Here is a 16,777-nt window from a genome sequence, read left to right on the forward strand (position 1 = left end):
GGGGAAACTGGGGGAAATTGGGGAAATTGGGGGGGGGGAGTTCGGAATGAGGATTTCAATGGGAAATTGGGGAAATTGGAGGAAATTGGGAGATTGGGGAGGGCGAGTTCAGAGTGGGAATTTTAATGGAAAATTGGGGGAATTGGAGGAAATAGGGAGATCGGGGAGGGCGAGTCCAGAGCGGGGATTTCAATGGGAAATTGGGGGGAATTGGGGAGAATTGGGAGTTTGGGGAGGGAGAGTTCGGAATGGGGATTTAATGGGAAATTTGGATATTGGGGGATATTGGGGGAAATTGGGGGAAATTGGGGGAATTGGGAGTTTGGGGAGGGAGAGTTCGGAATGGGGATTTAACGGGAAATTGGGGGAATTGGGGAAATTGGGGAAATTGGGAGATCGGGGAGGGCAAGTCCAGAATGGGGATTTTAATGGGAAATTGGGGAAATTTTGAGTGTGAAGAGGAGCTGTGGGTGCCCCCGGATCCACGGAAATATCCGAGGCCGGGCTGGATTTTGGGGACAAGGGGAGGTGACCCCACAGCCCGGGATGGGATTGAGGGTCCCTCCTGACCCCTCCAGCATTCCCGGATTGGGACATCCCAATGGGATGGATTGGATTGGATTGGATTGGATTGGGTTGGGTTGGATTGGGTTGGATTGGGTTGGGTTGGATTGGATTGGATTGGGTTGGATTGGATTGGATTGGGTTGGATTGGATTGGATTGGATTGGATTGGATTGGATTGGATTGGGTTGGGTTGGGTTGGATTGGGACATCCCCATCCCTCCACGATTCCCCCTAAAAAAAAACCCCAAAACCAACCCCTGAAGGGATCCCCAACACCCCAACCCCAACTCCACCATTCCCCCCTCTCCCGTGCCTCAGTTTCCCCCTCCAGAAAGGAGAAAAAAAAAAAAAAAAAAAAAAAAAAAAAAAAAAAAAAAAACAACAAAAAACACCACCGGAGCCTTTTTTAAATTTATTTTTTATTTTTTTTTTTATTTTGTGACTCGGCGGCGCTTTCAGCGAGCAACAAAAGCGGCCCCGGCGGGCACAGATGGAGCTTTTCAGAGGGGAACTGGGGGCTCCTCTCGCCGTCTGCCGCCCGCCGGGGCCCCCCCGCCCCGGCCTTTAATTGAATCCACACTTTCATAGCTCATTACCCCGCTGATGGATTGGATTAGCGGGGGAACATTTGGCCGGGGCTGCTGTTGATGCTCCGCGCGTCCCCCGCGGGTGGGGACAACGGGGGGGGGCAGAGAGGGGGGGGAGGGTCACCCCCTTCTCCCCCCCAAAATCCTGTCCTGGGACCCCCTGGACACGCGAGGGGAGAAAGGGGTGAGACCTCCGGGTTTGAGACCCCCCCGACCCCCGGGGCAGTTACAGGATCGGTTACAGGAGGGATTAGGGGGAGCTCCAGCTCCTCCCAAAATTCGGATTAGGGTTTAAAACCCTCGGGGTTTGCCCGGCGGGGGCTCAGATGGAGCGGGGACCATCCTCATCCTCATCCTCATCTTCATCCTCATTTTCATCCTCATCCCATCCCCATCCCATCCTCATCCCCATCCTCATCCTCATCTTCATCCTCATCCTCATCTTCATCCTCATCCTCATCCCATCCTCATCCCATCCTCATCCTCATCCTCATCTTCATCCCATCCTCATCCTCCTCTTCCTCTCACAGATTCCTGTGCTCAGCAGAGTGCAGGAAAAAAAAGGGGGGAAATGGGAAAAAAAAAAAAAAAAAAAAAAAAAAAAAAAAAAAAAAAAACAAGAAAACACGGGGGAAATAAAAAAAAAAACACAACAAAAACAAAACACCAAGAAAACGTGGGCAAAACTAGAAAAACCCCCAAGAAAACACGGGGAAAACTGGAAAAAAACCCAAGAAAACAAGGGGGAAACCAGTAAAACAGGGGGGGGACACCCAAGAATATACACGGAAAATTAGGAAAAAAAACCCCAAAAAAACCCCCAAAACCCCAAGAAAACACGGGAAAAACTGTAAAAAACCCCAATAAACCACAACAAACCCAGGAATAAACCACCTGGGCATCCCCAGAGCCCCCCTTAGGCCTCTCCCCCTCAATCGCAGCCTCAGGTGGGTCTGGGGGTCCCGGGGGGGGAACAGATGGCTGGGGGCAGCTCGGGGACCCCGGGCCCTGCTCTCCTCGCCTTTTGTCTCCTTTTCCCCCACAAGAGTCGCCCCCCGAGGCCCCAAAAGGAGCGAGACCCCCAAAGTGGGGAGGGCTGGGGGGTCCTGGGGGGGTTTGGGGGGTGGAAGGAGGAGTTTGATGGTTCTGGTGACATCAGGGAGGGTTTTTTTGAGTGAGTTTTGTTGTTTCACCTGAGTTTGGATGTTTCACACCTGACCCGGTGCAAACAGAGGGGGGGAAATGCCCCATGTGGGGTCTGGGAAAATGTCCCGGGGCTGGGGACAGTGGGACAGTGCCCAGAACTCTCCTTGAGGGGTTTTGTCTCTGTTCTCCTCAGGAACTGGGGTTGGAAAAGTGATTTTTTTACCCCCCAGGACCCTCCCTGAGAGGTTTTTCTTGGTCCTCCTCAGGAATTGGAGTTGGAAAAATTTTTCACCCCTCAGGTCCCTCCCCCAGAGGTTTTCTTTGGTTCCCCTCAGGAATTGGGGCTGGAAAAGCGATTTTCCCAGCCCTCCTCCCCCGAGGCCGCGGGGCTGGAGCTCCCCGTGTGAACCTGGGGATGTTTTGGCACCACCGACGGTGAAATTTGGCATCGAGGAGCTGCCGGGAGGGAGGAGGATCCTGTTCCTGCGCCAGGGAAGGGGCAGGACCCGCAGCCCTGGAGGGCACGGAGCTGAGGGTGGGGATGGGCTCTGGAACCCCCCAAAACTCCAAAATTATCCTTTAGGGACAATCAGGGCGACACAACCCTCACACCCAAAAAAAAAAAAAAAAAAATTTAAAGCTGCCCCGATTTCCCAACGCATTTCTATAAATCAACCTCTGGCATCCCCCCCCGCCTCCCCGAGGCCGCCCCAGGCCGGGGTGGGGTTTGGGGGGTCACAGTGACCCCCTGGCAGATGGTGAGGGGCGATCCCGGCCCTGCCCAGGAACCGCCGCAGCCGCGGCACCATCTGTTATCAAACCGCCCCCCCCCCCCCGAGCCCCGGGACCCCCAACGGGCCGGGAAGGGACACGGGGGAGGGGAGGGGATGGGGGCACAGGGGGGAGAGGGTGGTTGTCACCCCCCACCCATCACAGGACCCCCCCCCAAAAAAAAAAACTCCTGGGAGTGCCTTGGGGTGGGTTGGGGTCCAGGGTTGGGGGTTTCCAGGCTCTGGTTTGTCCCCTCTGAGGGAGGTGCTGGAGCACCTGGAGCTCCCAGAGGATCCAGAGGGGAAGAGGGAGGAGAGAATGGGATGGGGGGCACAGAGGGGAGATGGTGGTTGTCACCCCTCCTCACCCACCCCAGGACCCCCCCCCCAAAAAAAAAAAAAACTCCTGGGTATGTTTCAGGGTGGGTGGGGGGTTTGTCCCCATGGTGGGGGTCCAGGTTTGGGAGTCTCCAGGCTCTGGTTTGGCCCCCTGACGGAGGTGCTGGAGCACCTGGAGCTCCCAGAGGATCCAGAGGGGGACACGGGGGAGGGGATGGGATGGGGGCAGAGAGGGGAGATGGTGGTTGTCACCCCTCCTCACCCACCCCAGGACCCCCCACCCAAAAAAAAAACACAAAAAAAACTCCTGGGTATGTCTCAGGGTGAGTGGGGGGTTTGTTCTCAAGGTGGGGCTGGAGGTTTGGGGGTCTCCAGGCTCTGGTTTGGCCCCCTGAGGGAGGTGCTGGAGCACCTGGAGCTCCCAGAGGATCCAGGGGGGAGGTTTGGGGGGTCTCTGGGGGGTCTCGGCCCTCGGGGAGAGCTCAGCTGGGCTCTCAGGGGGGGACAGGGAGAAATGGGCTGTCAGGGGGGGACACAGAGAAATTCCTGGGGACAAAAACCCCCCGGAACCAGTGGGGACAAACCCTAGAGGGGGGCTCAGACAGGGGGTGGAAGGCACAAATAGAGGGGAATAAAGGGAGAGAACCCCAAAACCAAACACTCCTGCAGCCAGGGCAGTGTTTATTCCTCTCAGGATCTTCCTCTCTGCACCAAATCCTTCCCTTTCCCACCTGGGGACTCCCATGAGCACATCAGGGTTGGAAAATCCCAAAATTTGGGATCATTTTTCCTTTAATTTGGTGGTTCCTCCCAGCTCAGGGACTCCCTTCCCCTGAGCACATCAGGGTTGGAAAATCCCGATTTTGGGGGTATTTTTCCTTTAATTTGATGGTCTCTCCCAGTTCAGGGAACCCCTCGAGCACATCAGGGTTGGAAAATCCCCAAATTTTGGGGTCTTTCTCCTTTAATTTGGTGGTTCCTCCCAGCTGAGCCCGGGCCTGGGACACTCAGCGGGGTCTGGGGGTGTCCCTTGTCCCCTCCCCGCAGGGCCTGGGCCCCTTTGGGCCCCCCTGGGCCCCCGAGCGGGCTGTGCTCGCCCCCCAGCCGTGTCCCCCCCCTCAGGGCGACATCACGTAGGCGGTGGCGATGAACCTCCTGCCGCTGGCCGAGGTGGATTTGGTCCAGGGGTAGGTCTGGATGCTCAGGGGGTGCCCGCCCAGGCTCAGGTGGCACCTGTGGGGACAGCGGTGTCACCATGGTGTCCCCGAGCTCCCAGGGGTGGCTCTGGGGGGTCTCGGTGTCCCCATGGCTGTGGTGCTGCAGCCCTGAGCCCTCAGCCCATAAAATCATCTCCAGGATGTTCTTGGTGTCTCCAGCTGTTTCCATCCCCATTTCCTTCCCCATCCTCATTCCCATCCCCATTTCCATTTCCCATTTCCCATTTCCCGTTTCCCATTCCCATCTCATCCCCATCCCCATTTCCAGTTCCATCTCCATCCCATCCCCATCCCATCAATCCCATCCCATGGATCCCATCCCCATTTCCATCCCCATTTCCAGTTCCAGTTCCATTTCCATTTCTCATTCCCATCCCCATCTCATCCCATGAATCCCATTCCCACCCCCATCCCTCATCCCATCCCATGGATCCCATTGATCCCATTGATCTCATTGATCCCATGGTTCCCATTGATCCCATGGATCCCATTGATCCCATCCCCACCCCTGACACCCCAAACCCTGGGCAAGCTCTGGGGGGTCTCAGGGAGGCCCCAGGGCCGGACCCAGGATGGACACAAGGCTGGACACAAGGGTGGATGGAAGGATGGACACAAGGACGGACACAAGGATGGACAGAAGGGTGGAGAGAAGGACGGACACAAGGCCAGACACAAGGTTGGACAGAAGGATGGACACAAGGATGGGCACAAGGACAGACACCAGGAAAGACACCAGGACAGACACAAGGATGGACACAAGGATGGACAGAAGGATGGACACAAGGACAGACAGAAGAGTGGACACAAGGATGGACACAAGGATGGACACAAGGACAGACACAAGGATGGACACAAGGATGGACACAAGGCCGGACAGAAGGACAGAGGGCCAGGGTCAGCACTCACGCCCGCCCCGGCCGGGCCAGGAAGCAGAGCGAGTAGAGGCCGAACTCAAACTCGGGGCTGGAGCCGATGAAGGCCGAGCCGACCTCCTTGTAGAAACCGTCCCAGCTGAACTGCAGCCCCAGAACGTCGGGGTACGAGTCCCACTGTGGGGGGGAGAGAGAGAGGGGGTTTGGGGTCAGCAGGGCTGGGACCCACAGCCAGACCAGCCAGAAATCCCCACAGCCCACCCGGAAATCCTCACACCAACCCAGGAATCCTTACAGCCCCTGATGTGAGGTGTGATATGGGGCAGGATGTGGGGTGGGATTTGGGGTGTGTTATGGGGTGGGATATGGGATATGGGGTGGGATTTGGGGTGTGTTATGACGTGTGATATGGGATGTGGTGTGGGGTGTGGTGTGGGGTGTGATATGAGGTGTGTTATGGGATGTGTTATGGGATGTGTTATGGGGTGTGTTATGGGATGTGTTATGGGATATGGGGTGTGTTATGGGGTGTGTTATGGGATATGGGGTGTGCTATGGGGTCTGTTATGGGGTGTGATATAGGGTGTGTTATGGGATATGGAGTGTGATATGGGGTGTGTTATGGGATGTGTTATGGGATATGGGGTGTGCTATGGGGTGGGATATGGGATATGGGGTGTGTTACGGGGTCTGTTATGGGGTCTGGGTTATGGGGTGTGCTATGGGGTGCCCCAGACCCCCAGGCCCCCTCACCGGCCCGTTGAAGTTGTGGCTGAAGTAATTGACCACCCCCTGCTTTTCCAGCAGGTAGAAGCGGATCCAGTTGTGAAATCCTGACACTTTTCCCTTTTTCACCTTCCCTAAAACACAAAACCAGAACTCAGGATGAGCTGATGAGCCCCTGGCCCAGGCAGGGCTGGACCTAAGTGTGTACTCAGTATTTTCTGACCCTGAGAACTGCTGAGCTCTTCCCAAGGGAAACTTTCCAACAATTTTTCTTTTCCCCCAAAACAACATTGTGTAAATAATATTCCTTTCCCATAACAAGTATTTTTTGCTGTTTCTCTTACTCAGCCAACGGCAGAGGTGTCAGTCCTGTGGACCAATAATGTGGTTTTTTAGCCCAGAATGTTATAAAAGGGCTGAATGAATTGTAAATAAGGTTTTCTAGAAATTTCTACTGTCTCCTGACTGGAGTCAAACATCTTTATTTCATGTCCAGACGTGGGTTGTCAGGTTTTGGGAATCCTCTAAAATTCCATTTCCAAATCCCAGTGGAGGGGTCTGGAGGGGTCTGAGAACCCTGAGCTGAGGACGAGTCTGAGCTCGATAGTTATAACAAGTAATTAAATAATAATAAGTTATATTATTATTATATATAAAATGCAACAAATTATATTATCAATATAATATAATATAATATAATAACATATATTAATATAACATAATATTATAATATATAAATTATGTATTATATGATATATTATATTATATTTAAATTAATATTTTATAATATATAATATTATATTATATATGAATGTATTATAATATAATATATAAATTAAATTAATTTAAAAATATAAATTTATATAATAATATAATATAATGTAATATAATATAATATAATATAATATAATATAATATAATATATAAAGTAAATAAATAATATTATATTATATTATATTATAATATATAAATTAAATAAATAAAAATAAATTATTTAATAATAATAATAAATAAATAAAATAATAATAATAACAATAATAATAATAATAAATAATAATAAACCTATGTGGGTTTTTCAGCTCAGAATGTTATAAAAGGGCTGAACGAATTCTAAATAAATCTTTTTGATTTCTCACTCAAGTCAAACATCTTTATTTCGTGTCCTATTGGGACAGACGTGGGTTGTCAGGTTTTGGGAATCCTCTACAAATCCATTCCCCATAAATAAACGGGAAATTTCTTTAGGACCATCAATAAAACATTTTAATTTCCCGACCTGAGAAGACGTGCTCGAAGCCGCTGGAGTCGCGCTCTCCGTCCCCTCGGGAGTAGAGACCAAACCAAATCTCCTTCAGATCCTCCAGAAATTCCTGCTGGGAGCTGTAACGGTCTGCGGTGACAGGGAGAGGCTCAGCTGGGGTTTTCCTCTAGTTTTGGTTTTGTGCTTGAGATATTTTGATTTTTTAAAAATTAATTTTTTTTTTTCAAGGAATTTTCCGTGAACAAGAGAAGTAATTTTGTTTTTCATTCATTTTCCAAATAGGGATTTTATCTTGATTTTTATCTTTTATCCCTCTGCTCTGACCAATGTGAGTGAAGAGGTTTTGCCTTTGTGTCACCAATTAAATTGGTCTGTGTAAAACAGTATATAAGTATATATAAAATATAATATATATATAAATATTATATATATTATATAAATATTATATGTATTATATAAAATTATATCTATAAATAAATTATATATAAAATTATATTTAAAAAATTATATATAAATAAATTATATTTTACATATATATGTATATTATATTATACATACATATATATATATATATGTATGTATATTTAAAAAGTATATATTTTACATATTAGTATATAAAATAACTCCCAAAAATAAAGGGAGTTATTTTCAGCCTTTTGAAGCTCAGAATCTGTGTTATTGTGGTGTAAAACAGCATCACCCACACCCCCAGCAGGTGTGGGGAAAAAATTTAAATTTAATTTACCTTTAGACATTTTAGGGAATTATTTCCAAATAGAGAAAAGAGTTTCGGGATTAATTTGGGATTTCCCTTTGGGCCACCCTGGATTATTTTGGGATTTCCCTTTGGGCCACCCTGGACCATTTTGGGATTTCCCTTTGGGATTTCCCCGCCCCGAGCCCAAACTCACTTTTCCCCTGCAGGAACTGGAAGAGTTTCTCCATGAGCTCAGTTTTCATCACCTCCTGGAGGAAGTGCTGCTGCTCCTGCAGCTCCTGGGCCGTCTCCTCCTCCTCCCTGCCCGTGGCCCGCTGGTAATTGTCCAGCAGCTTAATGAAGGCGGCGTAGGTGGGTTTGGAGAAGAGCTGCTCGTTCACGAATTTGTACAGCCTGGAGGGACAGGGGGGGCTGCAGGTCAGGGTGGGGGTCATCAGTGATCCCTGTCCATCTGTCTGTCCTGGGTGGCTGTGGGTCATCACTGACCCTCCCCTGTGTCCTTCTGTCCATCCTGGGCAGCTCTGGGTCATCAGTGATCCCTGTCCATTTGTCTGTCCTGGGCATCTCTGGGTCATTGCTGTCCTTCCCCTGTGTCCATCTGTCCATCCTGGGCAGCTGTGTGTCACTGCTGTCCCTGCTCTGTGTCCTTCTGTCTGTCCTGGGCATCTCTCTGTCCATCCTGGGCAGATCTGGGTCACTGCTGTCCCTCCCCCGTGTCCTTCTGTCCATCCTGGGCAGCTCTGGGTTGTCATTGACACCGTGTCCTTCTGTCTGTCCTGGGCAGCTCAGTCACTGTCCCTCTCCTGTGTCCATCTGTCCATTCTGGGCAGCTCTGAGTCACTGCTGTGCCTCCCCTGGGTCCATCTGTCTGTCCTGGGCATCTCCCTGTCCATCCGGGGCAGCTCTGGGTCACTGCTGTCCCTCCCCCATGTCCTTCTGTCCATCCCGACCACCTCTGTGTCATTGCTGTCCCTCCCTTGTGTCCATCTGTCCATCCCCCCGGCCGTGTGTCCCTGTCCCAGCCCATCCGTGTGTCCCTGTCCCCCCCTTGTGTCCATCTGTCCATCCAGCCCAGCTCTGTGTCCCTGTCCCTCCCCCGTGTTCCTCTGTCCGTCCTGCCCGGCCGTGTGTCCCTGTCCCTCCCCTGTGTCCCTCTGTCCATCCCCCCACCCGTGTGTCCCCTTCCCCCGGTGTCTCACGGCTGCGGGGACAGGTCCCGTTTGTCCCCGTCTCCGGTGTCCCTCTGTCCATCCCCCCACCCGTGTGTCCCGTCCCCCGGTGTCTCACGGCTGCGGGGACAGGTCCCGTTTGTCCCCGTCTCCGGTGTCCCTCTGTCCATCCCCCCACCCGTGTGTCCCGTCCCCCGGTGTCTCACGGCTGCGGGGACAGGTCCCGTCTGTCGCCGGTCTCCCCGGGCCCCGCGCGGTGCTGCGGGTTGAGGGCGATGTCCCCGGGCCGGGCCCTGTTGTGGTCCAGCCCGTGCAGCTGCTCCGAGAGCTCCCGCAGCTCCTGCTCCGTGATCCAGTCCTGGCGCCGGGAGAACCCGCCTGGGGGGACACAGGGGCTGGGGTGGCTCCGGGGGACAGGGGACGGCGGGGAGGGGTCCGGTAGGATCCATAAAAGTGAGAGGGATCCAGCAGGATCCATAAAAGTGAGGGGGATCCAGGAAAAAGTGAGGAGGATTCAGCAGAACCCATGGGAAAAGGGAGAGGAATCCAGTAGGATCCATGGAAAAGTGAGGGGATCCAGCAGGATCCATGGGAAAAGGGAGAAGATCCAGCAGATCCATGGGAAAAGTGAGGGGGATCCAGCAGGATCCATGGGAAAAGAGAGGAGGAATCCAGTAGGATCCATAAAAGTAAGGAGGATCCAGCAGATCCAGGGAAAAGGGGGGGGATTCAGCAGGATCCATGGAAAAGTGAGGGGACAGCGCTGCTGGCAAGGGGGGGACACCCCGAGGGACAGGGGGGGACACCCCGAGAAATGGGAGGGGACACCCCGAGGGACAGGAAGGGACACCCCGAGGTACCCGGGGGAGGTTCTGCCTCTCCCCACTCACCGCGGGTTCGAGTCTCATCCTCGGCTCCTTCCCCATCTGTGGAGGAGAGGAAAAGGAGCTCAGGGGGTGGGGACACCCTGGGGACAGCCCAGGACCAACCCCTGTCACCCTCAGGGAGTTTGGGGACCACCCAGGACCCTGCAGAGGGGCAGGACCTGTCCCTGTCCCCCTCAGGGGGTTGGTGACACTTTGGGGACATCCCAGGACCAATTCTTGTCCCCCTCAGGGGGTTGGGGACACCTTGGGGACACCCCAGGACCAGTCCCTGTCCCTCTCAGGGGGCTGGGGACACTTTGGGGACACCCCAGCACCAACCCCTGCCACCCTCAGGGGGTTTGGGGACCAGCCAGGACCTGTCCCTGTCCCCCTCAGGGGGTTGGGGACACTTTGGGGACACCCCAGGACCTGTCCCTGCCACCTTCAGGGGGTTTGGGGACCACCCAGGACCCTGCAGAGGGGCAGGACCTGTCCCTGTCCCCCTCAGGGGGTTGAGGACACCCCCAGGGGTCGGGGACCCCCAAAGCCGTGTCCCCGGGCTCACCGGGCCCGCAGAGCCGCTCGTGGTCCTCACAGCAGGTCCCCTCTGTCGCACACTCGCGGTGACAGTGACACTCGTCCCCCTCGCTGAAGGGCTCCCCGCAGCGCCCCGCGCAGGAGTCGGGGGCCGTGTACAGATCTTTGGGGGGGACACAAGAACAAAGGGAATTTTTGTCACCCCCCTCTGGATGTCACCGCCCTGGAGGTGACACCAGGGGACACCTCAGGGGTGATTCACCCCCAGGATGAGCCCCGAGCAACCCCCGGCCCTGCTGCATTCCGGGAACCCTCCTTTGCATCCTTGTCCCTCTTTCGTCCTGCTGGGAAAACTGGGGAAACTGGGAAAACAACTGGGAAAACTGGGAAAACTCCTCCCTGAGCTGTTGGTGACGAACAAGGCGATGAGTGCCCGGCTTGGTGACGCGGGGCAAGGGAACAAAGGTAAAAATAGCAGCGGTGAAGCTTTGGAAGGGACAAGGGACATTTGTCATCGAGCTGGAGGTCACCGAGGGGTTGGGATTGTCCTGGGACAAGCACGAGGAAGGAATTCCTCGTTGGGACAGAAAGAGTCAAAAAGTCACCTGGGCAGGAAGGTGGCCCTGTCCCAGCAGGGTGACATTGTCCCAGCAGGGTGACCCTGTCCCCAGCCCTGTCCCAGCAGGGTGGCGTTGTCCCACAAGGGTGTCCTTGTCCTAAAGCGGTGTCCCTGTCCCAGCAGGGTGGCCTTGTCCCAAACTGGTGACGCTGTCCCAGCAGGGTGACCTTGTCCCAAAACGGTGACCCTGTCCCACAGGATGGCCCTGTCCCTGTCCCACAGGGTGTCCCTGTCCCTGTCCCACAGGGTGTCCTTGTCCTAAAACGGTGTCCCTGTCCCAGCAGGGTGGCCCTGTCCCCAGCCATGCCATCAGCCGTGTCCCAGCAGGGTGACATTGTCCCACAGGGTGTCCTTGTCCTAAAACGGTGTCCCTGTCCCAGCAGGGTGGCCCTGTCCCTGTAGGGTGGCCTTATCCCAGCAGGGTGACATTGTCCCAGCAGGGTAACCCTGTCCCAGTGGAGTGGCCGTGCCACAGGGTGACCCTGTCCTTGTCCCAGCAGGGTGACCTTGTCTCCAGCCGTGTCCCCAGCCCTATCACAGCAGGGTGTCCCTGTCCCACAGGATGGCCCTGTCCTTGTCCCACAGAGTGTCCCTGTCCCAGTGGGTTGGCCCTGTCCCTGTAGGATGACCCTGTCCCTGTCCCACAGGATGACCCTGTCCCACAGAGTGTCCCTGTCCCAGCCGGGTGTTCCTGTCCCGCAGGGTGTCCCTGTCCCAGTCCCTGCCGGCACAGGGAACCCCCGGCGGGGAGGGCGTTGTTCTCCCCAGCCTGGCCGCAATCTCTCTCTCAATCTCTCTCTCTCAATCTCTCTCGGCACCTGGGATTGCCCAACCCCGGCTCCGGCGGCCCAAACGTGGCCCTGGGGCAAATCCTGATGCGGCACATCCTGTCCTGGGACGTGCAGGTGGTGACAGCGACACCCCAGAGGTGACAGTGACATCCCGGCGGCGACAGGGACATCCCAGCCATGGACGTGACATCAAACCCACCACCTCCCCTCGGTGCCCGCGTTGTTTGTTCCCTTTGTGGCTTCACCCCAATTATCGGTGCTGGGTGATGTCACCGGGTGCTGAGGGACCCCTGGGTGTCCTTGACTTGGTTTCCCTGTTGGTTTTCCCTGTTGGTTTTCCCTCTTGGTTTTCCCTCTTGGTTTTCCCTCTTGGTTTTCCCCTTTTGATTTTCCTTTCTTGGTTTCCCCTCTTGGTTTCCCCTCTTGCTTTTCCCTCTTGGTTTTCTATTCCCCCCCAAATCCACTTTAAACAGGACGGGTTTAACCCGGGGGGGTCTCGAGGTTCCCCCAAAATCCTTGAGAAGAGCTGGGAGAATTTCTATGGAAGGGAAATCCCACGGATTGGGGTGGTCAGTGGTGCCCAGACCCTCCCAGTGTGACCAGTGCAGCCCCGGTGTGACCAGTCCAGTGTGACCAGTGCACCCCCGGTGCGACCAGTCCAGCCCCAGTGTGACCAGTCCATCCCCGGTGTGACCAGTCCATCCCCAGTGTGACCAGTGCAGCCCCAGTGTGACCAGTCCACACCGGGCCACTCCCGGTGCCGCTCCCGGTGCCGCTCCCGGTGCTGGTCCCGCGTGTCCCGGGGGTGTCCCGGCATGGCCCCGGCGTGTCCCAGCACGGCCCTGACCCTGCTCTGTGCTGACTCAGCAGGGCCAGGAGCGCTGCAGGGCCTCGGCGTCATCCCAAGTGCTGGATCCTGAGTGCCAAACCCTGAATGACAAATCCTGAATCCCAGATCACAAATCCTGAGTGCCAAACCCTGAGTGACAAATCCTGAATGACAAATGGCAAATCCTGAATCCCAAATCCCGAATGCCAAGTCCTGAATCTTAAATCCTGAATGTCAAATCCCAAACCCTGAATGCCAAACCCTGAATGACAAATCCCGAATCCTGAATGGCAAATCCTGAACCCCAAATCCTGAATGGCAAATCCCAAATCCCGAATACCAAACCCTGAATCCCAAATCCTGAATTCCAAATCCTGTATGCCAAATCCCAAACTCTGAATCCCAAATCCTTAATGCCAAATCCTGAATCCCAAACTCTGAATACCAAATCCCAAATCCTTAATGCCAAACTCTGAATCCCAAATCACAAATCCCGAATCCCACAGCGGGGCCGGCAGGGACAGACAGACAGACAGACAGACAGACAGACAGACAGGGGAACGGCTCCTCCTCCTCACTCAGACACGACCCAAAAATCCCTAAATTGACCCTAAATTGCTGCAGGACCCTCAGTCTCCCTAATGGGATGATCAGAGGAGCCTTTTGGGAACTTTTTGGGGCTGGAAACCCCCCAGGGACAGGAGGACACGGCACATCCACACTCAGCCACCCCTGGGGGTGTTTGCCTGGCTCAGATTTTATGGCAGAGACGATTTTACACCCAAAGATTTTCTCTGGCAGCGCAAAACACACAAAAATATTCCTTTTCCCCTCCCAAACCCGCTTTAATTCCTGCCCAAAAGGGGTTTAGCCCTGGGAATTTGGGGTTGTCCCTGCCCAGCCCCATCCTCCCAGCTCTGGGGAGTGACTGGAGCTCTCCCAGTGCTCCCAGTTTGGTTTCGGGCAGGGGATGACTCAGCTCAGCCCCGGCCACATCCCCGAGCCCCCGGCCTGAGTCAGGACCTGCAGGACAAACACGGACCCAAACCCAGCCCAGGCTCCAGAAAGGACAATTGGGAGGACAAAGGGCTGTGGGTGCAGCCTGAGCCTCCCAAACCCCCAATTTCTGCTCCCCAAACCCCCCCAGGGGCCGTGGGGTGATGGGGAATCTCCCCAGAGGAGGGAAGAGGTTCCAGCCCCAGCAGACCGGCCCAGCGGGTCAGTGACCAGGGCCAGAGGGTTCCCAAACACCTCCAGCCTGGATCTGCCTCCTGGAGCAGCTCAGGGCTCCCAGGGAGCCTGGGGAAACTCCTGCTGGTCACCAAATCCTCAATCCCAAATCCTGAATTCCCAATGAACTCCTGCTCCTGGCTGGTTACCAAATCCTGAATCCTGAATCCTGAATCCTGAATCCCAAATGCTGAATCTTGAATTCCAAGTCCCAAATCCTGAATCCCAAATCACAAACTCCCAAATCCCAAATCCTGAATTCCCAAATCCTGAATTCCAAATGCTGAATCTCGAATGCCGAATCCTGAATTCCAAATCCCAAATCCTGAATCCCAAACCCCAAACCCTAAGCCCCAAATCCCAAATCCTAAATGCCAAATCCTGAATTCCAAATTCCAAATCCTGAATCCCAAATCCCAAATCCTGAATCTCTAACCCCAAATCCCAAATGCTGAATCCCGATTCCCAAATCCCAAACCCTGAATGCTAAACCCCAAATCCCAAATACTGAATCTCTAACCCCAAATCCTGAATCTCGATTCCCAAATCCCAAATCCCAAGCCCTGAATGCCAAACCCCAAACCCCCAGAAATCCCCAATCCCACAGCAGGCCCAGCAGGTGCAGACATGCAGGGGAACTCATCCAAACCCCGGGTTTGCAGCTTCTCCCACGTCCCGGCCTTACAAAACTCCTCATCTGTCATCCCCAGGGGACTCATCCTCTGCTGGGACATCAGATCCGGCTCCTGGCAGCGTCAGGGGGTGACGAAATCCCAAAATCCTGAAATCCCGGCCTCGCTCCAGGCTTTGTGCAACAACCCGGCGCCTCCTGGTCCCCGTGGGATCCCGGGAGGCGAATCCTGGTGGCCCCAAACTCCTCCCCAAAGCCTCGGCTCCTCTTCCTCATCCCCCCGAGCCTCTCCTGGGGTGGAGAAGGGCGGGACAGCCCCCGGTTTGTGCTGCCTCCAATGGCAAATCCCAAATCCTGAATCCCAAATGCCAAATCCCAAATCCTGAATCCCAAATCCCAGATCCTGAATCCCAAATGCCAAATCCCAAATCCTGAATCCCAAATCCCAGATCCTGAATCCCAAATCCCAAATCCTGAATCCCAAATGCCAAAACCCAAATCCTGAATCCCAAATGCCAAATCCTGAATCCTGAATCCCAAATCCTGAATCCTGAATCCCAAATCCTGAATCCTGAATCCTGAATGCCAAATCCCAAATCCTGAATGCCAAATCCTGAATCCCAAACCCTAAATCCCAAATCCCGAATCCCAAACCCTGAATCCCAAATCCCAAACCCTGAATCCCAAATCCTGAATCCCACGGCGGGGCCAGACAGGCAGTGAGGAAAGGTGGATTTGGGGTTGGTGTTGGGATTTACAAACACCCAATGGTGTTTTTTCCACAGAAAATCAGAAAGGAGGAGCCACAGGGAGAGTTCCTGGGGCTCTGCAGGACCAGAGCGGGACAGACACTCCAGGAACTCACTGGAAAATCAGGAACCCACTGGTGGGACAGGCTGAAGGGCAGAAAATTTGGATAAATCCATCCCAGGGTGGGTTTGCAGCAGGGAAAATCCCAATCCCCTTCCCCAGCTGGGTCCATCCCAGCTCTCCCAGTTCTCCCAGTAAGATCCAGCTCCCAGTTCCTCCAGTTCTCCCCAGCTCCCAGTTCATTCCCCAGGACGCCGCAGCCTCACTGCATAAATCCTGGATAAATCCACCCCGGGCTGTTTCCAGCAGGGAAAATCCCAGTCCCCTTCCCCAGCCGGGTCCATCCCAGTTCCCCCAGTTCCCCCAGTTCCCCCAGTCAGACAGACCCGCGGGTCGCTCCCGGCCGGAGGCGCAGCCCAGGGCGATCCCCGCCCCCAGCAGGAGGATGGGGAGCTCCATGGTTCCCTCGGGAGGAGATTTGGGAATGCCGGAGCTCCCCGGCGCCCTCTGCTATTTGTGGGAGGGCCGAACCCAAAACTTCCCCCAAAAGTCATCAGGGCGGCGGGTTAATTACAGAGCGGCCCGAGAGGGAGGAGGGCAGGAAAATCCAGAATTCCGGGGTTGATCCACAGCTCCTGAACCCCCCCGGGGGAGGCCGGGGATGAGGGGGGAGCGGGCCTGGGAGGGTTTGGGGTTATCCCGGTGTGGGGTTTGGGGTTGTCCCAGTGTGGGTCTGGGGGTTATCCCAGTGTGGGGGGTTTGGGGTTATCCCATTGTGGGGTTTGGGGTTATCCCGGTGTGGGGTTTGGGGTTATTCCGGTGTGGGATTTTGGGGTTATCCTGGTGGGAATGTTGGGGTTATCCCACTGTGGGGGTTTGGGGTTATCCCAGTGTGGGTCTGGGGGTTATCCCGTTGTGGGGTTTTGGGGTTATCCTGGTGTGAAGTGTTGGGATTATCCCATGAATGTCCCCAGTGTGGGGGCTTGGGGTTATCCCACTGTGGGGTTTGGGGTTATCCTGGTGTGAGATTTTGGGGTTATCCCACTGTGGGGTTTGGGGTTATCCTGGTGTGAGATTCTGGGGTTATCCT

The 16,777-nt window shown here is 54.3% G+C and overlaps 1 protein-coding gene across 1 annotated transcript; it reads right to left on the minus strand.

Moving 5' to 3' along the window:
* Positions 1–4,526: 4,526 nt before the first annotated feature.
* On the minus strand, positions 4,527–16,146 carry ENDOU (endonuclease, poly(U) specific; the record flags this gene model as incomplete). Its single annotated transcript, XM_083881090.1, has 9 exons — positions 4,527–4,641; positions 5,535–5,677; positions 6,254–6,360; positions 7,503–7,616; positions 8,399–8,598; positions 9,581–9,752; positions 10,265–10,300; positions 10,806–10,940; positions 16,074–16,146. The coding sequence occupies 9 exons, from the start codon at positions 16,144–16,146 to the stop codon at positions 4,527–4,529; spliced, it is 1,095 nt and encodes a 364-aa protein (XP_083737216.1).
* Between the last annotated feature and the right edge of the window lie 631 nt (positions 16,147–16,777).

Source organism: Zosterops lateralis (genome assembly GCF_965231275.1).
Source record: "Zosterops lateralis genome assembly, chromosome: 32".
NCBI lineage: Eukaryota > Metazoa > Chordata > Aves > Passeriformes > Zosteropidae > Zosterops > Zosterops lateralis.